The sequence below is a fragment of the Eretmochelys imbricata genome, chromosome 2, assembly GCF_965152235.1.
Source record: "Eretmochelys imbricata isolate rEreImb1 chromosome 2, rEreImb1.hap1, whole genome shotgun sequence".
NCBI classification, from domain to species: domain Eukaryota; kingdom Metazoa; phylum Chordata; order Testudines; family Cheloniidae; genus Eretmochelys; species Eretmochelys imbricata.
Genome location: NC_135573.1, coordinates 115,825,770 through 115,849,817, shown reverse-complemented (window position 1 = coordinate 115,849,817; position 24,048 = coordinate 115,825,770). Strand labels below are relative to the sequence as shown.

The 24,048-nt window shown below is 38.4% G+C and overlaps 1 protein-coding gene across 1 annotated transcript in view; it reads right to left on the bottom strand.

Moving 5' to 3' along the window:
• Positions 1 to 212: 212 nt before the first annotated feature.
• Positions 213 to 24,048, bottom strand: part of BLOC1S5 (biogenesis of lysosomal organelles complex 1 subunit 5) — a 37,348-nt gene continuing 13,512 nt past the window's right edge. The window contains exons 4-5 of the mRNA XM_077810664.1: positions 22,131 to 22,189; positions 213 to 3,549 (exon numbers count right to left, since the gene is read on the bottom strand). Coding sequence (XP_077666790.1) covers positions 3,370 to 3,549; positions 22,131 to 22,189 — 239 coding nt within the window. The 3' untranslated portion in view covers positions 213 to 3,369. The remainder of the gene's footprint in view (positions 3,550 to 22,130; positions 22,190 to 24,048) is intronic.

Below are 24,048 nucleotides of genomic sequence, written 5' to 3'. Positions count from 1 at the left end.
GGTATCATCTAGGGTTGGTATAGGTGGGAGCAGAATCTATGTGAGTCTCACTTCCTCTTCCCCCTACTAAAAATAAAAGGTCTGCTTAAGCATCAAAGAGATTAGAGGCCCAGAACAGCTGAACAGAGGATTTTTAAATTTTTTTTTAAACAAGGCATTGATCAATATTACAAAAATAAAAAGTATCATGACTATTCTACTATTGGTCTAAGTAATACTTTTAAGCAGGCTATTAACACTGCAGAAGCAGTTTTTTCACCATCCTTCAAGTATTGCTTTCTTGCTGTGTAGGTGTCAAAATAGAAAGCTCATCTTAAAATTTAAGGACAATTCCAGTGAGTATAGGATATTCTACCCACTACTTCTAGTTACATAGAAGAATAAATCAATATAGTTTAGACTCAGACTACTAAATATAAAAAAGTGTTAACAATCAAGCAGAAAGCTACCACCTTAGTCTGATACAAAGCAGGATTGCAAACATCAGCTTCATCATTCAAATGTAGCAAAAGTCAAAGGCCTGATCCAACTCCCAGTAGAGTCCAGTGGAATTTTTTTTAAAACCAACTTTAATGGGAGTTGTATCGGTACTCAAAGTGATTTTGGAAAGATTAATTGTTAAGAATTTAAACATTTTAAGCCAGGCTAAACATTTAATTTCTTTTATGTAGTTTACTATCCAACTTTGAAACTCCCTTCATATGCATTTTTTCTTCAAATGAGTGAAATAGATACTTCAAATTCTATACTATCATTTTCCAATAGAGCCCCTGCTGAGAAATATCATTAGCCTCGTGATAAACCACAGCCTCATTCACTAAACAAATACTGAAAGAGTGACAGGTAAATAAAATCATACATACATACATACATGATGCATTTATTTAGCTATCTAAGCTATAACTAAGCACTACAGTTTTCCTTTAAGTTTTAGAACAAAGTATTTTTTCATCCACCTTGCTAAACCACTGTAAAGTCAAGTTGTATGTACTGTTAATTTATTTCAAGAGCTACAGCACAATATCTATTTTAAAAAAATAAGACTATTGAATAACTTAATAGTGAAATATTTTTCTTGTAGTCTCCCAGTGAAGTGGGCCAACAAACAGATTGATGTTTGTCATATGTTAAAGATCAACTATAAGCACTTTTCTTCAAAATATTTCCTAAATGCATAAATTCACAAAATGAATATTGAGAGGGAATTTTCAAAACACAAAGTACCACTGGCTTTTGAAAATAGTTAACCTTAGGTATTATCATTCATTTAATCTATTTTAGGCTTTCTTGGCCAATGAAGTGCAGTCCCCTAGGCTTAAAATTCTTACTCTCGTGCAGATGTTCAGCATACACCAGTCTTGCAACATCTACATCATTTTTATCAGCCCTCAAGTGGGACATATCAGAGACACAGTAGGTTTATTTTTGTTCAAAACAGAGCGGATCTGATATTACGTATTATTTTATAGGAATAAGATACAAATCAAACTCATTCAGTACCAAATGAGACTTAAAGTACATTTGTTAAAAAGTTATTTTGGTTTTGAGGACATTCATTATTAAAACATTTTGTGGAAGACAGAGTGTTTTCAGTTTAATCCTTACAATGAACAAATGCTATTGAGACTCTGGACCCTAAAGACAGGCAACAGTATCTTCTATTTTTCTGATGAAGCACGTAAATCGGGCTCTTAGAGCACGTAAATCGGGCTCTTAGTTACAGCATCCATTCATGAATGGGTACTTAAGCTTAGAGATATTCCAGAAATCACCTTCCATTCAACAGAGGTTTTCGTTAGTAGGTTCTCCTCACTTTTTATACGTGGAATACTTTGGAGCCATCTATGTTTTTTCCAACAACAGAATTAACAACATTCCACCATGCTTCAGTGTCAGCAAGTGCTCTTTTCAGTCCAGGTACCTGATGATGATTGATGAAGCTGTCAGGCCTACAGTAGCGGATAGAGCAGTTTGGCAGGAATTCAGTGTTATTGAAAGAAATCTCAAATACTTATTCCATCTCCTTTGCTAACTTTAATCACATTATCAACATGCTGCCAAGAATGGAGCCTTGACACCAAGCCATAAATTTCCACAGGCAACCATTGTCTGCATAGTGGAATTCCAACACAGATAATGAGAAAGTTCTGTTTATTTTTACCTGTTTTTATTTTATATTACATAGTACTTAAAATAATATTTGAAAGCTCTTCCTGTCCCTCAGATTAGCTTGCATCAAGTTTCATTCTGTTATTGCATTTAAGTTCACTTGGTTTATAAAAGGATAATTAAGCTAAGTTATTCAGTTATATTGCTATTACATGAAGATTTTAAATCAAAAGAAATGATCATGGTGATGACAGGAGCTTGCAAATACTCCTGTTAATCAGAACACAAATTAATACTGCAGATGCTTCACTTTTAATGCCACTTACCTGCTTGCCATTCTGACAAAAACAAAGATCTTTCCTCAACTGTATTAAGTTTATCACAACAGATTTAGGTAATAAGTCCCAATAAGGTGGGCATTGCTCATCCTACTGAGTGCACCAATGGCAGGACAAATACTTAACGTAAATACTGTACCTGATAAAATGCTAATGGAAGGACGGATATACTTTTAAAAGTTACTTTTAGGTGGTTTGGGCAGGGGTGGGGTGGAAGAGATTCTTAGGAGTGTACAGCTACAAGAAAGCCATGAGCCAGTTACACAGAGAGAAAAAACATTGTTTCCTGTGCCCTCACAGCCACTCTTGTGGTGCCTATTTTAGAGGGCAATTAATATCTCAACTCGACTTCATAACAATGCAGCTGTAACTGTATCTGAGTAACACATTCTAGCCTTTCAGAATCCACTGTTTTGCAAGACATGCTGGTTTTCTCAAAATAACCGTTAATGAGTGTGTGTACATCCTGATTTCAGCCAAGCATGGCTTGCATTTATAATACCTGCTCTCTGTGGCAGGGCTGTGGCCTTATACAGAGATAATAAAAACTAAATTAAACTTTCTTCCCCGCAGACAAGGCTGTCTTCACAAGCCAAGAAATTCTAGTTTGCAACTCCCTAAATTGATGTAGCCATGGTATAAAGGCAGAACTCCATTTCTAGACCTGCTGCCTGTCCTACAAACTGAGATAGTAATAACACCAATCACCTTGAACAAAACAAGCTTGTAGAGGCACTTAAAGTTGGAGGTATGCAAAACTCTTCTTCCTAAATCAAACTTTTGTTATAGTTACAACAGGATGTGGGGTTTTTTTCCCCCCTATTTTGATTAGGCTTTCTGAAAGAACCTCAGTGTTGTTCTGATAAGTCTGAAGCAAAAAAGAGTACTGGCACAAAAAACCCCAACAACAATGAAAAAGGTCTTAAAAAGAAGAATATTTAGCCAGGTCCTTCTCCATCTCAGCATATTGTTCTTTAAGGCGCTCCATAGCTTTTCTGTGCTCTTCATCCACTTCTGCTCGTTTGTTGTGTTGGTCTTTCATGAACACTTCCCAATGGGCTAGACGCTGCTTTTCACCAGCCATTAGCGTGTCAGTCTGAAGCTGAGAGGAGAAAGGGAAGTTATAGAAACTGTTTCTAGATGAAGACAGTGGGTTAATGCAGATTTGATGACCTTACAAAAGCAAAACATATTAAAGAGACCAGCTTTCATTCCAGCATCAGAAAGTAAAAGTTATATTCATCTAGTCACACTGCACAAATCAAAAGAAAAGTTGTAACCATGCAGCCTCATCACATAATTAATGGCAACTTGCCTCTATTCTAGACTAGCCACAAAAAAAATAAAAAAAATAAAAAAAATAATCAAACTCTAAAGATAACACTTCCATTCGGCTACAATCCACGTAATTTCTGTTATCTGATACTGGAAGTACTATTCCTGATCTTAGTATGGCCTATCCCACTTGCCCACATTTTGTTTTAAAAAAGCACTTTTGATCACAGGAATATGCTATTTATTGTTTGTAGTCTCCATCTTGGTTATGTACACTACAGATACCTAGAGTGGAAATGGACACAGTGTAACCTTGTTCATTTTGAAAGAAACTGGCTAGACCCTCAGACAGGGAAATTCATCATTTAAGCAAGAATTTCTGGCTATTTCAGGATGGCTTAGAGATTAGAAGGGGAATTGTTTAAATAAACTCTAGCTCATTTTTTAAAAAATATCTTAGCCCAGTTCTTTCTGACCAGCCAGGGAGCTATGCCTGGCACAGCAAAGACAAACAGGTGATTCTATGGTTTAACAATGCTTTCAAAATACATCTAGTCTATGTTACAAAAGGCTGATATTGGAAAATATTGTGCCCACTATATTTCACATCTGTGAGAGAGAAATAAAGTACAATTTTAGGGAGTCAAATGCGTTCATTTAGTGTGTGTATTTGCACTGAAGATTCCTGACTTCCTGCACGGGAGCCTAAAGAGAGGTGATTCTTCAAACATCACAAGGACAAGTGCAAAATGGTTGCCTCTTGTAATGGCTGAAATCCCATCACAACTATAAATATAGAGAGCCTCAAAATTTAGTGAAACAGACAAAGATGGTAACAAAATAGTGTGTACTACTGTACATGTAGTATATTTCAGTCCACCTTTCATTCTGTTAGTTCTATTTTTCTGTTGGTTATACCTTACACATCAACCTCAGTATAAAAATTAGTGTTTTGTTAATTGAAACAAGAACATGTTTAAATATCTCAATGGATATTTTTAAACTCGTAACAAAACAAATTTCCAAAACACTATAATGGTAAGGTTCAATATTACCACCAGAAACAAGTCTTGATGAAGAAACCTCTAAGGCCAAAGGAAAAAAGACAGACCATCTTTGTAGTTCTTATTTTCATATTTTGACTTTTGGGAATTGGTAGATTGTGTTTCTCATTCAGCCAAGAAGTTTTCACTGTGCCTAATGGTTTTTATACATATTTATCATTGGTAATTTTTCCTCAAGCTTCCACATTACTCATTGTTTCTGGTAAATAGGATTCTGTTCACCCCCTTGTCTTGAAAGAAAGACAGTTCTAAAGAAAGGTGAACAGACATTAAAAGACGAGCTTTTACCCAATATTTGTAAGTAATAGTCTGACCTTCTAGTGTTTTATTCCAAGAACAGAGAAATCGCAATAACTCTGTACAGCTGTTTTTACATCGGTTCTGTTGATCTTTCATGGGTGACGGTACATCAGCATTTTCTATCCATTTTCTATATAGAGTAGTTCAGCAAAGGAGTAGTACAATTGTGCAAACTCATATATTCATCCAATATTTTAGCAAATTAAGATGGATTTACACTACATGATGTCTAGCTTGTTTTTATTCCTCCACATTATGTATTTAGCTTTTTCATGCAAAAATAAATCATGGTGTCAACATGCTAATTTTACCACATAGCACTCAAAGTGCCGTTGCACTATCACTCATTGAAAAGTTCTGCATATCTTCTTTACAAAACAGAGCAGCTGTTAAAAAAATACATACCTATAGTCCCATCAGAGAGCTGGTATTTCTATACCTTTTCAATTTTTGAAGTGTTAATGAATTGTTTATGCAGTTTATTAATAATGTATCTGAATGATTATAGAGTGCCTACCTGTAAGTAACCACAGTTCAGATTGGACTGGACTGCACCCCTGACAACATGGTTTGCAGGAAAACAGCAAGTATTACCATGTTCTGGAGTACCATTTCCACTCACGTATAAAGTAATTGAGCTGATAAAACCACTGGACACTTGGGGAGCCTTAGATGTCTATTATATCTAAGGCTCCCCAAATGATTTAGGATACTAAAAATCACTGGTCAAAAGATTGCTTCCTTCCCCACCCTTTTTCCTTCTTCTCCAAAACAGTCTTTCTAGTTTGTCTTGGCCCAAAAGAAAGACATTGACAAAGTGATATTAACAGCCAGGCTCTTTGGGTTCCTCAAAAATATGATCAAATAGGATTAAACAATTTAATGCTGAAAAACAACTACTATAATTTTTACCCTTTAAATAAATACAGGCAGTGTACTAATGAAAAAGTAAACGTATCTTAACAGAATTGTCCTAAGTTTCATAAAGTAATGATTTTATGCACAAAATAAAAATGAGTCTGAAGGGTTGTAAACTGATCTGCAATATAAATGGAGACTTGAAAATATGAATATGAAGATATGAATAGTATACATTTTTAAAATCAGAAAGCAAAAGATGACATTAAAACTAGCCTATGCCAGAGCAAACAAGCAGGAATGATCGGATGACAGACACTACACAGTAGTGTGTTCATTCTCTCCACCCATATAGTGATGTGGAAATTTCAACCCAAAAAAAGACTCAGTGGTTTGGGATACTGAGCCTTTCACTTCTAGAATACAGGTTCAAGCACTGGCCTAACTCAGTAAAACCCCTAAATCACTGCTATTTGATGGTTGTTGAGTGACCTGTATAAAATGAGTTTATGGTCTCAAGAGGACAGGTACCCATATCACAAAGAACACTGCCTTGGCATACCTTTGGCAGTCTCAGCAGGTAAAAATGGAAGGCCTGGACACGAAGAGTGAACTATCCTCTTTACGCTCTATTTGAAGGCCCAGGCACACAAGGTGGGGATGTATGCAGAAGCTTGCATTGCTACCTCCTGTGAATGGAGGATTTGGGTCTCCAGGGCTGTCAGTCCTGTACATTTGACACATGCTACAATTTAAAAAAAGTATATAGCCCATATTCTCTCTTACTGTCTCAGGGAGTTCCCTCCCACGCAAATGTCTGCATTACCAAGACTCCCTCAGCCTCAATTCTAACATTTTATTCACTAAAAGAAAAGGAGGACTTGTGGCACCTTAGAGACTAACAAATTTATTTGAGCATAAGCTTTTGTGAGCTACAGCTCACTTCATCGGATGCATTCAGTGGAAGAATCCAATGAAGTGAGCTGTAGTTCATGAAAGCTTATGTTCAAATAAATTTGTTAGTCTCTAAGGTGCCACAAGTACTCCTTTTCTTTTTGCAAATACAGACTAATATGGCTGCTACTCTGAAACCTGTCATTTTATTCACTGACACCCAAAATATCCCCATCAATGCACTTACAAAATGATATTCTAATTTACCCAACTGCTAGCTCTGTCATTAATACTCTCACTTCTGGCCAGGAAATTCAACATTAATCTCAACATAAGAACACAACAGGACTATGTACATTACTAAGCCTTTACAGGAAGCTTCTTGTCTATGCAACAGGTATTTAAGAATGACAGCATGAGCAATAAGCAGAAGGTTCTCTAGTACTTGACTTAATTTTGTTTGGTAAATTGATATTCACCTACGGTGAAAAATCCAAAGAACTGTACAACCTTAAGGTATACTATAAGTCACGTACAGAAACTTGAAACTACTCTGATCATATATCAACTAAAGCAAAAAAATATGATCATACAACAAGATGGCTTTTATCTCGCATATCGCACAGAGATGCTGGGAGTTTATTCTCCCCTTAATGGTTTTATGGAAATTTTCCAGTCTTGGTAACTAACAAACACAATTTAGTCACTGCACAGATAACAAACACTAGGAGGCTCCCTCAGTAAAATTCAGAAACACAATGATACATTCTATACTAACAACCTAGAGGGATTAGACACGAGCTCCCTTTAGTACTGTACTACATGCAAAAAATATTAACTTGCGGATAAGGGTTATATTATTCCCTATATCATCTTTAACAAAATACTTAAGTACATTACCATTAAAAACACCTAATCCCCAAAGGAGGGAAACAGCAAGTAAAGTAGTTTATTAAAATGTGAAAATCCACTTCACACTTTCCAACAACATCCTTAAGTGACCAGAGAGATTTAAAAGCTTTTCAACACAGACATTATCAATCATACACTATACTAGAGATATACACATGAATTTTCTTCAAAAATGCACTGCCCCACACCCAAACCACCTCCAATTATCTGATCTACAAGGCATACTTGACAGGTTTCAGAGTAGCAGCCGCATTAGTCTGTATCCGTAAAAAGAAAATGAGGACTTGTGGCACCTTAGAGACTAACAAATTTATTTGCATCCAATGAAGTGAGCTGTAGCTCATGAAAGCTTATGCTCAAATAAATTTGTTAGTCTCTAAGGTGCCACAAGTACTCCTTTTCGTCTTAAGATATACTTGAGTGGCTCTTAGAATAAATAGGTGAATTTTCACAAGTCACTGTTATTAGGTGATATCATGAATTCTAGGTACAACAAAACATTATACAATTCATCATTACCATATTTTAAGATTTAAGCCACGTTATATTTTTGTGGCCATCAAAAATTTTTATTTTTGTGTTAACAGCCCAGCAGAAGTCAGTTTTGTGCCTGGCCTGGCAAATTTTCTTGACAATTTTGCAAGATTGTGGAAAAGTACGAAGTTATTTTCATCTTAAAGGAATGTTATTTCCAACTGAGACATTCTCTTCCTTGGGAACCTTCCATACTCTACACCTTCACTTTATATTTCTCACACCTCAAAGTCAAACCACTTGCAAGCCTAGGGCATAACCTTAATCATATGTATTAATTTATAAGCTAGACAAAGTACTAGCCTCTTAGTGCTGGCAATTAAGACTCCCTGTTGTGAAGCACTAGTTGATTTTCACATCATGCTGAGTAAAAGTGACACAGCACAAAGATTTTACAGTGCATATCATTAAAAAGTGACTGATCACTCAAGATATGCAATAATCTCGCGGAGAAATACAGCCTCTCCTATTGCTAATGTAAGCTAAAAATTAAAAAAAAAAAAAAAAAGTTAGAGTGTTTGTATACTAGAGTTTATTGACACAGGTATGACATCAGGCAGCCAAACTTTATGTCCAGAGGTTTAAATCACCTCAGGTTTCAGAGTAACAGCCATGTTAGTCTGTATTCGCAAAAAGAAAAAGGTTTCAGAAAGAAAAGGAGTACTTGTGGCACCTTAGAGACTAACCAATTTATTTGAGCATGAGCTTTCGTGAGCTACAGCTCACTTCATCAGATGCATACCGTGGAAACTGCAGCAGACTTTATATATACACAGAGAATATGAAACAATACCTCCTCCCACCCCACTGTCCTGCTGGTAATAGCTTATCTAAAGTAATCTTCAGGTTAGGCCATTTCCAGCACAAATCCAGGTTTTCTCACCCTCCACCCCCCCACACAAATTCACTCTCCTGCTGGTGATAGCCCATCCAAAGTGACAACTCTTTACACAATGTGCATGATAATGAAGTTAGGCCATTTCCTGCACAAATCCAGGTTCTCTCACTCCCTCACCCCCCTCCAAAAACCCACCCCCATACACACACAAACTCACTCTCCTGCTGGTAATAGCTCATCCAAACTGACCATTCTCCAAGTTTAAATCCAAGTTAAACCAGAACATCGGGGGGGGGGGTAGGAAAAAACAAGAGGAAATAGGCTACCTTGCATAATGACTTAGCCACTCCCAGTCTCTATTTAAGCCTAAATTAATAGTATCCAATTTGCAAATGAATTCCAATTCAGCAGTTTCTCGCTGGAGTCTGGATTTGAAGTTTTTTTGTTTTAAGATAGCGACCTTCATGTCTGTGATTGCGTGACCAGAGAGATTGAAGTGTTCTCCGACTGGTTTATGAATGTTATAATTCCTGACATCTGATTTGTGTCCATTTATTCTTTTACGTAGAGACTGTCCAGTTTGACCAATGTACATGGCAGAGGGGCATTGCTGGCACATGATGGCATAAATCACATTGGTGGATGTGCAGGTGAACGAGCCTCTGATAGTGTGGCTGATGTTATTAGGCCCTGTGATGATGTCCCCTGAATAGATATGTGGGCACAATTGGCAACGGGCTTTGTTGCAAGGATAAGTTCCTGGGTTAGTGGTTCTGTTGTGTGGTATGTGGTTGTTGGTGAGTATTTGCTTCAGGTTGCGGGGCTGTCTGTAGGCAAGGACTGGCCTGTCTCCCAAGATTTGTGAGAGTGTTGGGTCATCCTTTAGGATAGGTTGTAGATCCTTAATAATGCGTTGGAGGGGTTTTAGTTGGGGGCTGAAGGTGACGGCTAGTGGCGTTCTGTTATTTTCTTTGTTAGGCCTGTCCTGTAGTAGGTAACTTCTGGGAACTCTTCTGGCTCTATCAATCTGTTTCTTTACTTCCGCAGGTGGGTATTGTAGTTGTAAGAAAGCTTGACAGAGATCTTGTAGGTGTTTGTCTCTGTCTGAGGGGTTGGAGCAAATGCGGTTGTATCGCAGAGCTTGGCTGTAGACGATGGATCGTGTGGTGTGGTCAGGGTGAAAGCTGGAGGCATGCAGGTAGGAATAGCGGTCAGTAGGTTTCTGGTATAGGGTGGTGTTTATGTGACCATTGTTTATTAGCACTGTAGTGTCCAGGAAGTGGATCTCTTGTGTGGACTGGACCAGGCTGAGGTTGGTGGTGGGATGGAAATTGTTGAAATCATGGTGGAATTCCTCAAGGGCTTCTTTTCCATGGGTCCAGATGATGAAGATGTCATCAATATAGCGCAAGTAGAGTAGGGGCTTTAGGGGACGAGAGCTGAGGAAGCGTTGTTCTAAATCAACCATAAAAATGTTGGCATACTGTGGGGCCATGCGGGTATCCATAGCAGTGCCGCTGATCTGAAGGTATACATTGTCCCCAAATGTGAAATAGTTATGGGTAAGGACAAAGTCACAAAGTTCAGCCACCAGGTTAGCCGTGACATTATCGGGGATAGTGTTCCTGACGGCTTGTAGTCCATCTTTGTGTGGAATGTTGGTGTAGAGGGCTTCTATATCCATAGTGGCCAGGATGGTGTTATCAGGAAGATCACCGATGGATTGAAGTTTCCTCAGGAAGTCAGTGGTGTCTCGAAGGTAGCTGGGAGTGCTGGTAGCGTAGGGCCTGAGGAGGGAGTCTACATAGCCAGACAATCCTGCTGTCAGGGTGCCAATGCCTGAAATGATGGGGCGCCCAGGAGTTCCAGGTTTATGGATCTTGGGTAGTAGATAGAATATCCCAGGTCGGGGTTCCAGGGGGGTGTCTGTGCGGATTTGATCTTGTGCTTTTTCAGGAAGTTTCTTGAGCAAATGCTGTAGTTGCTTTTGGTAACTCTCAGTGGGATCATAGGGTAATGGCTTGTAGAAACTCGTGTTGGAGAGCTGCCGAGCAGCCTCTTGTTCATATTCCGACCTATTCATGATGTGGCACCTTAGAGACTAACCAATTTATTTGAGCAGTTGTATGCATCCGATGAAGTGATCTGTAGCTCACAAAAGCTTATGCTCAAATAAATTTGTTAGTCTCTAAGGTGCCACAAGTACTCTTTTTCTTTTTGTAAATCACCTCAGTTTGTTTATATGAGCACTTACTCAAGTTCTCTTATGAGTTAAAACAAGAACTGTGATGAACAAAAATGTTAGAAGTTTTAATGTTTCATTCTGCAATTGTTATAGATTCTCAGAAATACCAGGAAGTCTGGCATTCAGGAAACGTTTACTAGCTCACTGTGCAACCTGAATACATCACCACTTCCCTGTTCTTCAGTCATGTCAGCTGAAAAACTAGTTAAGAAAAGATCTCACTGTAGAAAGGATAAAGACAGCTCAAATGAACTATCCTTTGTCAAAACAATGACGAGTCCTTGTGGCACCTTAGAGGTTAACCAATTTATTTGGGCATATGCTTTTGTGGGTTAGAACTCACTTCATCAGATGCATGGAGTGGAAAAATATAGGAGCAGGTATAACTACATGAAAAGATGTGAGTTGCCTTACCAAGTGTGAGGTCAGCCTAATGAGACAAATCAATTAACAGCAGGATACCAAGGGAGGAAAAATAACTTTTGAAGTGGTAATGAGAGTGGCCCATTTCAGACAGTTGACAAGAAGGCGTGAGTAACAGCAGGGGGAAATTAGTATTGGGGAAATTAGGTTTATGTTCTGTAATGACTCCCAGTCTTTATTCAGGCCTAATCTGATGGTGTCCAGTTTGCAAATTAATTCCAGTTCTGCAGGTTCACGTTGGAGTCTGTTTTTAAAGTTTTTTTGTTGAAGAATTGCCACTTTTAGGTCTGTTATTGAGTGACCAGGGAGATTGAAGTGTTTTCCTACTGGTTTTTGAATGTTATGATTCCTGATGTCAGATTTGTGTCCATTTATTCTTTTGCGTAGAGACTGTCCGGTTTGGCCAAGGTACATGGGAGAGGGGCATTGCTAGCACATGATGGCATGTATCACATTGGTACATGTGCAGGCGAACAAGCCCCTGATGGTGTGGCTGATGAGATTAGGTCCTATGATGGTGTCCCTTGAATAGATGGTGTCCTTTGTCAATGAATATTGTTACTTGTACGTAGATCCATGTGTTGAAGAAATACCCCACCGTTTGTGACCAGAAATAAATGGCCAACAAAGGAAAACTAGCCTAGTTTGTTTAAAATAAAGAAAACTACAATTAAAACAAGAATATACTACAGAGGATACAAGATGGTTACTTACCAGCATGACTGTAGTTCCTACCTGCACAGTTCCATGGTGTAGGAATATGTACACCCAAACATGCAATTTGGAGTTGGGTATCCATATGTTTATGTCTTTATGCTTCCCCATTTGAGAATATACCAGCATAGCACCAAATGCCACTCAGTTTCTTCCATTCACTAAAGAATCTATTGTAAAACTCTGAAATAGTGGGGAAGGAGGATGGGAATTGTGGACCCAGGCAGTCAATTTTCTTAAAGAAGCAGTTAGTATGGTAAGTATCTATTTTTTCCTTCTTTGAAAATGAGTGCAAGTAGGTGAGTGACTAGCAGCTTCCTAGACCACAATGGGGGGGGGGGGTAAGAGGGGGGGTCCGAGGACTGCTTCAAAGAGATTATAGGTCTAACTCTCCCAAGTTGAGTCTATAAATCTAAATGCTAACTCCAGCGAGTAATGCTGTAAAATATGGATAGAATTCCAGGTAGCAGCTTTGCATGTACCCTATATGTTGGAGACGCTGAGACATGCAGTACAGACCACCTTAGACATGGAGGAATATATCCTCAGACCATTTGGCATTAGCATCCCTGCTTACTCAAGTGTGGATACAGAGTCTGATCCAATTTGACAGTCTTGGAGTGGAAGTTCACTGGCCCCTGGCGTAGTCTCCATGTGCTATACAGACTCTGGGTGACTTACTCAGATAAGAATTCAGAGTCTTCTTGACATTTAGACAACGCAACCTAGCCTTCCCACATGTAGCTGAGGAACAGGTGAAAGCAGAGGTTCACCACAAGCATGTTAACAGACTGATTTAAGTGGAAATCAAGAGTCACTTAAAAAAGGGAACTTTAGGTGAGAGAGAACATGGTATGTGGTAGGTCAACCATTAGCGTCTGCATCTCATAAGCTCTTTGGACCAATGTGATTATCATTAAGAACAGTCTCTAGTAAGATATGGTACAGAGAGCAATCAAGCCACATGTCAAGGGGTGGGTTCTATTAGTTTGGCAAGCACATTTAAGTCCCAAGATAGCATTAGCTCCCAGACGGAAGACAACACATGAAGCAGGCATTTTAGGAATCCTGGCACTGTAACACATGAGAAAATACATTAATTCCTGAATTGAAGGATAAAAGGCTGAGATTGCAGCCAAGAAAACTCTTTACAGAGCTGAGGGAGAGAAATGATTGTCTGAGATGAAGGCAGTATGGAATAAAGAACACGAAAGACTGGTGAGGACCAGAATCTTTATCTTGCCCAGATGCAGAAATACTTCATAGAGTAGAAATATCTTGTGGAAGATTTCTTGATGTCCAGCAGCTGACCAATACATCCAAACTACACCAAAGATTATCCAAATTACTAATTAACAAAAGCTCTCTCGCTCTCTTATAGTTGGTGCTGGATTCCACTTCCCTGCCAGTACCTACAGGAGGCAGAACAAAATTGAGGGGGTCTTTGGAAAGCAGGGGCTAGTCCCTCATCAACTGTCCAATCAGTTTTGATTCTAACCCCTACATCTACAGACAGGCTACACTGAGGATCTGTGGAACTAGCCCTGAAACAGAATACAAGATGCCCACTCAGTTAAGGACACATTTATGTGCTGAGTACTCCTGCTAATCAGCCTGTACTGTTAACATGGTGGTATAAACTGGATTTTATGGAAGGAAAGCTCATGTGCATCACAGTTCCAATGCTAATGTTGACTGAAAAGTCTCTGCATTTTTTTTTTTTTTTTTTAAAAGGAGTAACATTAGCCTAGCAGTCTAGTGGCCAGGCATTTCGGGTCAGCAGGAGCTAGAACCGCTGTAAAGATAGCAATCTTAGATTCTTCATGTGCTGGAGTGCTTCACAGCACTCTTTCAACTAATCTGGTTTATATCTATGGAAATCAACTCTTTGAAGTTTGTGGATGCCATAGGGCGGTGGTGCTCAAACTTTTCCAGTTGCACTCCTCCTACCCCCCTACAAGTAACAGAATCTGTCTGCGCCCCCCTCCATTACTGCACAGCCAAGACTTCCTGCAGTGGAGCTTGGGCTGAGGGTGGAGCTGGGGGTAGAACGGGGGATGGGGGAGGAGCTGGGTCTAGAGGTAGAGCTAGGCTGGGGGCAGAGAGAGAACGAGGGCAGAGCTGGACCAGAGTCGGAGCGTTGCGCTCCCTCCCCAGCCCCTTGGGGGCTGGCCCAGGCTTGGAGGCAGAGCAGGACTGGGGTCTGAAGAGGGTTGAGAGAGGAGCAAGGCTGGGGGTGGAGCCGGTCTGGAAGTGTGGCGCTCCCTCCCTGACCCAATGGGGGCTGGCCTGGGCACCACCATGCGCTCCCCAAATGTTCCTCTGTGCCCCCCGGGAGGGCGCACCCCACAGTTTTGGGACCTCTGGCTTTGGACAACTGGGGTACTGGAGTGGGAGCCTTACAATGTTAATTTGTAATTTCAGCAATGCCAGCAAGAAATATCCTGAATACTTTATTTCCAGAATTTTCAAATTTTATTTTTTGACTCCCCTACAAAGCCAAAGTTAAATTTAGAACAGATTATAAATCTATCTAATGAGCCACAGAAGCAAAAAAAATATTTAACCCAAGCGTTTGATATTTTTCTGTCGATATTTAAATTCAAGTGACAACCAAACCAAAAGATCTTTATGGAATTCTGCACATGTGTAAATACAGACTGCCCAAATGAGAACCAATGTTTTCCAAAGCTTATTCTTCCTGTCTTAAGGGATAATAAATATTTGAAGACTGGGAGATCTGGATGGAAATTCAGCTACCTCTGGACACAGCATAATAAAACAGAGCAGGCTTAACATGTAAATACTACAACCTTTGTGGGAAGCTGTGCTTCCACTGCCTATATATTCTGAAAGGGAAATAAATTAAAAATGAAAGTCTACTAGTGCTCTAAAATGTTAATATGAACATATACTATAAAAAATACTGGCTTTATATAGGTAAAGTATCTGAAGATCTTAATATACAGCAGACTGATTTACTAAGCAGTAAAGTTATTAGATTTAGTAGTTAATCACTATGGGTACTGGAGGGGAGGGGAAGGGAAATAAATGAGAAAGCAAAACACATAATATTCTGTTGACACTTATGTATATATTAGTTTTTCATTATTTCCCCAACTGAGGTGTGTAATGTTACTGTGTCATGTAGTTTCTGCAACATCTATATTCACCAGGTCAAGGAATTATGTGTAGCATGGGAGGTTTGCATTTTGGAAGTCACCCCCTTCTATAATAATGCAGGGAACTTCCACAGATAATTAGAATACTAGATATTAGATAATTAGTGGCATATTCCTAAGCATATAAAAACTTAAGATATTGTTAACTTGAAGTTTCTTTACAATATCGGTACTCCAGCTGTGAAGCATCTATTATAAATAACAAAACTAAAACTAAAAATGCATCAAGCACTTTGAATAAATTCATATTCATGTACTAGGAGCTAGAAGGATTAGACTTTCTGTAATCTTCAAAAAAATGTCAGCACATCTAGAAAACTCCTTCTGACTTCCTAAATTCAAAGCCTTTACTACTGCAAAGTTATAAATGATGCATACATTTTAAAGTGCAGTTATAGTAATAAAAGTAACTATGAAAACAGCACCTTTTCTCCTCAGATTTGTTCCTTATAACTATTTACTTTTCTATAAGCTTTTACTACTTTTTATTTCTGTTAGCATTGCGGAACCAATGCAGCTATTGGAACGCGAGCGTGATTATATTCTTGCCCAGACACAACCAGCAGAATAACCCCCCCCGACCCCACCCCCAGGAGAGTGGGGGTATTTTTAGAGAAAAGTTTTAAAACTTCAATTGCAGATTCTGGATTGCAGATAATGATGAATAAACCAGAAATAAACAACTTGATTTTCAAATCTCACCATAAGTTTATAGGGCTTCCAGTCAGAAAAGACATTTTAACTTGTAAACTGACAACGTTTGACATGGGATAAGAGACACAAAGAATAAACTCACTGTAATGTGTTTTTACAGAGTAGCTTTTCAAAGTATAATCTAATTTTAACTCTTCACTTCTGTATTGTCATTTGTGCAATCCTAATTCAACAACAACATGAGACTGCCTGTACAGAAAGTCTTTCACTGTATAGAAAAATTTTTGAAAGTTCTATAATTTAAATCCTTAGTTCCCAAAATGCAAGTTAAAATAGAGCACTTGCCAATTTTTAATGCACATTCTAGTTTTCCAAAAAAGCAAATAAGTCAGACCTAAGTAAATATAAGACGGCACTACCTACTAATCGCAATCCAACGATCAAAGAATCCACACACAAGAAGCCCCATGATTTTCTTTACAGATATTATTTGGCCACAGTATAACGCATCATCATATATGTAATAAGTTGCATCCTGACCTAAATTATTGTGTGTTGACATCTTAGACACAAGGATACAATACTACATGACATGCCAATGCCTCCTGTGGCAAATTGCTGGTACGATTATGATGGGTCCCGTGCTTCCTCTTCTTGGAGGGGGAGGGGGGGTTCAGGGCACAGTTTCCTGCCCCTGAACTAGGGTATCTACTGTCCCACTAGTAACCCAGAGAAAGGTAGTGGAGAGGGAGGGACCCGGGCCTGCCCTCTACTTCAGGTCCCAGCCCAGGGGCCCTAGGGATAGTGGTAAACCACTTGAACTAGTGCTTCCTTCCTTTCGGCTACTTCCCTCTCCTGCTCTTCAGCTTGTGGGGCTTCCTGCCCTCTCTCTCTGCACAAGTCGGGTGTCTCTTTACCTAGGGTCTTGGTCTTCTAGCCAGTCACGGCACTTCTCCAAACTCTCCTCTACTTCAACTCCTTCAAACTGCTCTCTGAAGCAGGGGGGTTTTATCCGGTGACTAGCTTCAGGTGCTCTAATTGGCTTCAGGTGCTTTTAATTAATCTATAAAAACCTTTCTTCCCTATACAGGGAATAAGGCTTCTCCTCAGCCTGGGACTTACATATCTCTCCTATATCACTCTCCTGCTGCCTTCTGGCCATGCTGTATCACACTCCCTATCTGTGGAAGAACTGAAGTGCAAGTTCACATATACACATACAACTACACCTGATCAGAACAGAAGTCTTACATAATTCATAGTATTGTACAATTCTACCAGGATATGTAGCCAGGAATCATTAGGCAAAGTCATATTTTAACTCCTTGGTTAGCTATAAGTAAGAATCTGTGTCTTAAGTATTAGACAAGCCAAAAATTTCCTGCTGTTTAAACAGGTCCACAGCATTTCATGGCAATGTGGTACTCGGCAAAAATATAAAAAAATTGAAAAAAGCCGTTTAAAAAGAAAACATTAAAAGACACACTTTTATATACATTCTGTGACATCACACTGCAGAAAAATTAATGGCACTCATGGGAAGAATAAAATATAGATGTATTTAGTTTACACACAGATTGAAGAAGAAAGAATTTTCAAGTCCAATTTGTTTAAAATAAAATCATCCTCAACTGTCTTTTAAATGTCCCAAAACAGTTGGATTAGCACCATTTGCAGTTTCTAAGAGACAGTGGCAGGAAAGAGACGACATTTAAAAATAGAAAGCCATGTTATTACCTTCGTTAAATTCTGAAGCTGAAGTGAATTAAGCCACACCAATGCAATTATATTGGCACATGAAAAAGATATTCCATAAGCAAAGTTACATTAAGAGCGTGGGAAAGTTGCACTGTTAGAAACTCAGAAGTCCAGATAGATCAGAGCTAAGGTTATATATGCAACTCCACTATGCCTCCTTGTACATACATGATATTACAGGGTTTTAAGATGACCGGGTACCACAGTGACAGGTATGGCATAATAATCCAATAAAAATTTTTTAAAAATAATAATAAAGAGGAATATATAAATCATATTCTAAAAGTTTGCAATGAATGAGATAAGGGAGATTGTGTCTACATCTCTTTTCCATATAAAATAAATACTTTAAAAACATTAAGTTTGTAAAGCCAAGCACTCAGAAGACAAGAAATTCTAGAATTAAGATTGCCTGTTCCTGATGCAGGGTTGCATAGTCAATGAGGCTGTTTGCAGGACCCTTGCCTGATTCTTAGTTTTATTTTATTAAAATAACTTGAAAAACCTTAGAATTTCTGTTGTGTGCAATCATAATAGCCCTCACATATTCATCATCAGGGTTCAAAGGACTTCAAGACCAACACCACAGATCTCTATCCACTTAAACTAAAGGAGTAACTTCTTTGACAGCAGTAATAGGTTGTTATCTTCAATGTGGACCACCCATTAGAGAAGAAAGTGATACTTTAATAGATTTTTAAGGCCAGAAGGGACCATCATCTAGTCTGACCTCTTGCATAATACAGGCCATAGAATTTCACCCAGGTTGAACACGTTCTACTATGCTGTGCAAATGGCAATTTTCCCTGGCTGTTAATTAATTTGGCAGAATCTGGACTGATTTTCACAGGGACAGCAAAAGGCACCTTACTATCCCCCTATGAAATTTCAAGTTTTTGCTCTACATTGCAAAAAACACTTAATTATTAAAAATTCTGAATCCTTCCAGCACTATCAAATGTTGCTTAGTGGACAAACAGGGCTCTGCCATTTCTGTCTATCTTGACTCGCTCTTTGCATGTCCTCTGTCATTCAGGCCCATAAGTTTCCCTATGAGTGGTGTTTGGAGGCATTCCTTTGGTCAACCCCTTCTGCATACTCTTCCAGCTGTCCAATAGCACACATGACATGGTAAAAACAAGGAGGAGTCCTTGTGGCACCTTAGAGACTAACATATTTATTTAGGCATAAGCTTTTGTGTGCTAGAATCCACTTCATCGGATGCATGGAGTGAAAATACAGGAACAAGTATAAATACATGAAAGGATGGGGGGTTGCTTTACCAAGTGTGAGGTCAATCTAACAAGATAAATCAATTAACAGCAAGATACCAAGGGAGGAAAAATAACTTCTGAAGTGGTTAGAGAGTGGCCCATGCTATTATTCACACCTTCTTGTCAACTGTCTGTAATGGGCCACTCTCTTACCACTTCAAAAGTTATTTTTGAAGATTTGAAGAGTTGAAGATTCAGTTTGTTCTTTAAGTTGTAGATTTTTGATGACCAAATCTTGTTTAAACTGTTGAACACAGCTTCCACCATGCCAATTTGTGATGTTATTTCCTTGTGGACATTGTCACTGACTTGCATTTTACTATCAAGGTATGCAAATTGACTTACTTCTTGTATTCCTTTGCCTCCTAAATCAAATACTTGAGTTGGATGTTGCTGGGTTTCTAAGATTTACTTTTCATAAGGAAGTATTAAACCTGGTTTTTTTGCGATGCTGGACAATCTTCCAGTCTTTACTTGCATATTGACTGAACTGTCATTGAAAGCTAGGTCAGTAGCAAAATCGAGATCTTCTAGTGTACTGCTGAGACATGTGATACCTGTTCTGAATGCGTTATGTTTTCTCATAATGAAGTCAATGGCTATGCCAAACAAAACAAAACCCAAAAACCCCTACCACATGAAAAACTCAAAACCAGAAACAAACCAAAAACCCCACACTTTGGCAAAGATACCCATTATCCCCTAACCTCGCTCTTCGAAACAGTTGAGCTATTTCTGAATCTTTTTAATAGTTTCAACAAACTTAGGCAGAGACCAAACATGGAAAATTTCACCCCAATGTTTAAAATTAAAAGCAATTGAAAATGGGGATTTATACTTGGAAATGTTAGGTAACTTTATCTACAGACACTGCTTCACCTCATACAGAAAATTTTTTTAGAAAGAAAAAAGAACATATGCAATACACAGGCATGTTCTCAAAACTTTTTAATGGATATTTTTATGGTTTCCTACCTATCCTCAAAGATAGAAAGAAAAAAAAAATATTCCACAAACTGGAACTATATGACTAGACCACCCAGTGGTGGATGAGGATGAGAGCCCATAGAGTGCTACCTCATTCAATGGACACCTTTGGAGACACACAAAAAATTGCTCTACACCTAAATTAACCAGATATGTATGCACAGTACAAGCACTCCTTCATTTAGAAGTTTCATAATAGTAGCTAAGTGGAATTGTACAAGTGGAGAGAGTGTTTTCAAACTCTAATAGCACAAACACAAGATCAGTTTTCACTGGAACACTCAAAGTACACTTCCCTCCTCAATGAGAAGTATTTCCCCAACTACTTTCAAGTTGCTAACACCAGCCATTTTGACATTAGCGTGATAGAAAAAAGCCAAAACAGTTTGTTTGTTTTTAAAAACAAACAAACTAACTAACAAAAAAACATGCAATAAGGGAAAGCATTTTGTCTCATTCTCCTCTCTCTCTTTCTCTAAAGTGGCTGAATCATTTCATTCAAATCAAATGAAATAAATAAAAATCACCCTCCCTGATAGTGACGAGACTTGGGAAGTTTCAACCCAGGAAGTTAAAGTTTTACCACACCTGAAAAGAAACATGCACACAACCTTAACTGTAGCTGTGATTAGTGCTCCACCTATAAACTTGATACTCGAGTGGGAAGATATAGTAATATGAACATTCTGAAACAGAGCAAGCCACCTTTTTCAATTTCACTTCAGAAAGAATAGCAGAACTACAAGAGGCAGTCGGTTCATCCAGTTTCCTATCTACATTTCAACGTTAGGTACAATGAATCTAAATGTTGACAGGGCCCATGACATGATACTATTCACACAGTGCCAGTACTCTACTGCAGTAGATTAGCCATCTCTGCTGATCATGAAAAGCATGACATATTGCAAGGAAAAATCTGAACACCTGCCGATACACATAACTGCACGTCTTAGTTCATGTGACTAGGTCAGAATGGCAGCTCTGGCATTTTCTGCATCTCCACATAATTATGAAGTACCATTTTGAAATACAATCATGAAAGGTGAAATGGGAAAATGCAGAAGTACCATAGGAAACTAATTTGTTGTACAATTTTCCAAATTTGAGGTTTAGAGTAGACATAATTCAAACAAGCAACGTGCGGCCCATTGAGGGATTCCAATGATTCACATATTCCTATAATATGGCCTTTCATTAAATAACCAGTGCACAAGCATGAAATGCTTCCTTTTCAACAAGCAATAACATACTCAGTGTTTTCAGCTAACCAGGAAAGCTTTACATTTCCATTCTGGTAGATTCGTGAGTGTTTTTTGTTCCACAGAAAATAACGTTTTTTGGTTTTTTTAAAATTTCTCCCATATGTGACAAATACCACACTCCGAGCAAAGAGGGGGAAAATATTGAAAAGGAAATTTTTAAGACATTTCCATACATTTGGAGAGTGAGGGAGGAGCTGGTGACTCTATTAGTCTTTTGCTCCTATAACACAGACTGCTGGCTGCTTTACTCAGCTCCTTCTTACATCTGCAGAAGTCATTCCAAAGGAAGTTGCATTTTTAGCAAATGACAGTTAAAATGTATTCCTAAATCATTTTTACTGAAGAATTTTTAGGTAGCAAGCAGATTTGCTGTGGATGAGTTTGAGAGTCTTATGTATTCCTAAATCATGTTTTACTGAAGAATTTTTAGGTAGCAAGCAGATTTGCTGTGGATGAGTTTGAGAGTCTTATATTTAGGTTACATTATAAATCCACCCATCTGTCTTTACCTTTCTTTCTTCCTGCTCCCTCTGCTGGAGTCTGAAGATCCTCTGGTTGGCTGCTTGCACTGAAACAAACAAATTGCAGTCTATTAATCAGCTACCCTAGCTCAAAGAGAAGCCTGACAGAGAGGCTTAAAAACCATGAGGCTACTGGGAGACTATCACTGTACACAGAAAGACTGTGGGTTTTGCCCACTGGGATCACTTACCTTTGCATTGAAAAGTTTTGCCAGTATTTGTAGGAAGCACTCTACAATGCTAACTATGTGGACATAGAGCACTAAGTTGCACCCTTGTGCTTTCCAGAAACCAAACAGGAAAGGCAGCCAAGTCCTCCTGTACCCATACTCCATAATATTGCTGACAAGTTACTGTGCACTACTCAGCACCGCAGAAAAGATCTAAAAGTCTTGTAAACCAATAACTAGAACTTGATGGGGTGAACAATAAGTTTTGGCTGTTTCTTTGTTACTTATTTTTTTCCAAAATATAATTGATGTAGTAAAAGACTATACAAGGAGAACATTTTTAAATTGGAGCTTGTCTCCTCTACATTGTGATTCTAGCTCTATGAAAATGTGTTAGCAACAGTGGTAACTGTATTTTTAGCCAGTTTCAGACTTGTTTAACATCATATTCTATACACGCTGTGCACAATGGAACAGACTCATTTTTTCCCTCAACGGGTGTCTTGCATTCAAAAACACAAAACTCAGTTTCCTGTAATATTTATATCAGTCACTCATTTATTCTTATAATCATTAAAGCAACAGTACTGCCATATAGCGCAATAGATTGTACAGCTAAACACTCAAAAGTTAGGTAATTGCCATTTCAAGGTTGCTATGCCCCCTAGTGTGTATATATTTAGATACAGGCTTTACTTACATGACTGCATTCTTTGAGCAGGAGTATGCAAAGTCTAAATATTTTTCTACAATCTTTACTACACATGTGTAGTATCTCCTTCTGTGTACTACTCAATGTATGCCAGAGACCGTGCTTATACATACTACAAGTTGATTATAACAAAGTGAAATATTATTGACATATATAAATTACTTAATTTTACAGCTAGATTGAATTTTGTAGTTAGTTAATTACCTAATCCCAATTTGTGTCTAAGAAAGGCTGTGCTGCTGGCTAAGATGAAAGTATAAAATACAATGGCACTGACAAAGCTAGAAAAATACAGACCTTAGAAGAGAGCATATTTCATAAAGTGTACGCCATAAAAGATATAATTGGATGGTTATAACAATCAAACTAGCACTGTATCCACATACAAGAATGATCTTCTGTCATAAATAGATGAAGAGAGAGAGAGAGAGCGCACGCACATCTGTATGCAACTTAAACAAGTTGCAAACAGAAAGTGCATTTTTGCTCCATTTTGGCCCTATCCAATTCCTGTTAATGTTACTTTAAAGCCCTTCCATTGACTTCAGTGGGAGTTCTCAGACCTTAAAAATGCAGCCAAACTTACTGTACAAATGGGAGACACTGTAGCTTTGGTAGATAGAATACTGGAGGACTGTCCTGGGTTCAATTCCAGGGTCTAACATTAGCCTGTGGGGTTACCATGGGAAAGTCACTTCACCTCTCTGAACCTCTATTTCTCAATCTTTAAAATGGAGATAATGATCTCCTTTGTAAAAGCACACCTTGAGATCTATGGATGAAAAGTGCTCTAAGTTTTTTTTTTGTTTGTTTGTTTGTTTGTTTTAAATAACCATACATACACAGTGCTGTTTTACAAAGGAGATCATTATCTCAATTTTAAAGATTGAAAAAATGAGCCAAAAAAAAAAATGAAGTGACTTCCTATGATCATCCCACAGGATGTCAGAGCCTGGAATTGAACTCACAGCACTGAAGTTCCAGTCCAGTGTTCTAGCTACCAGGCAACACTGCCTTCCATTTA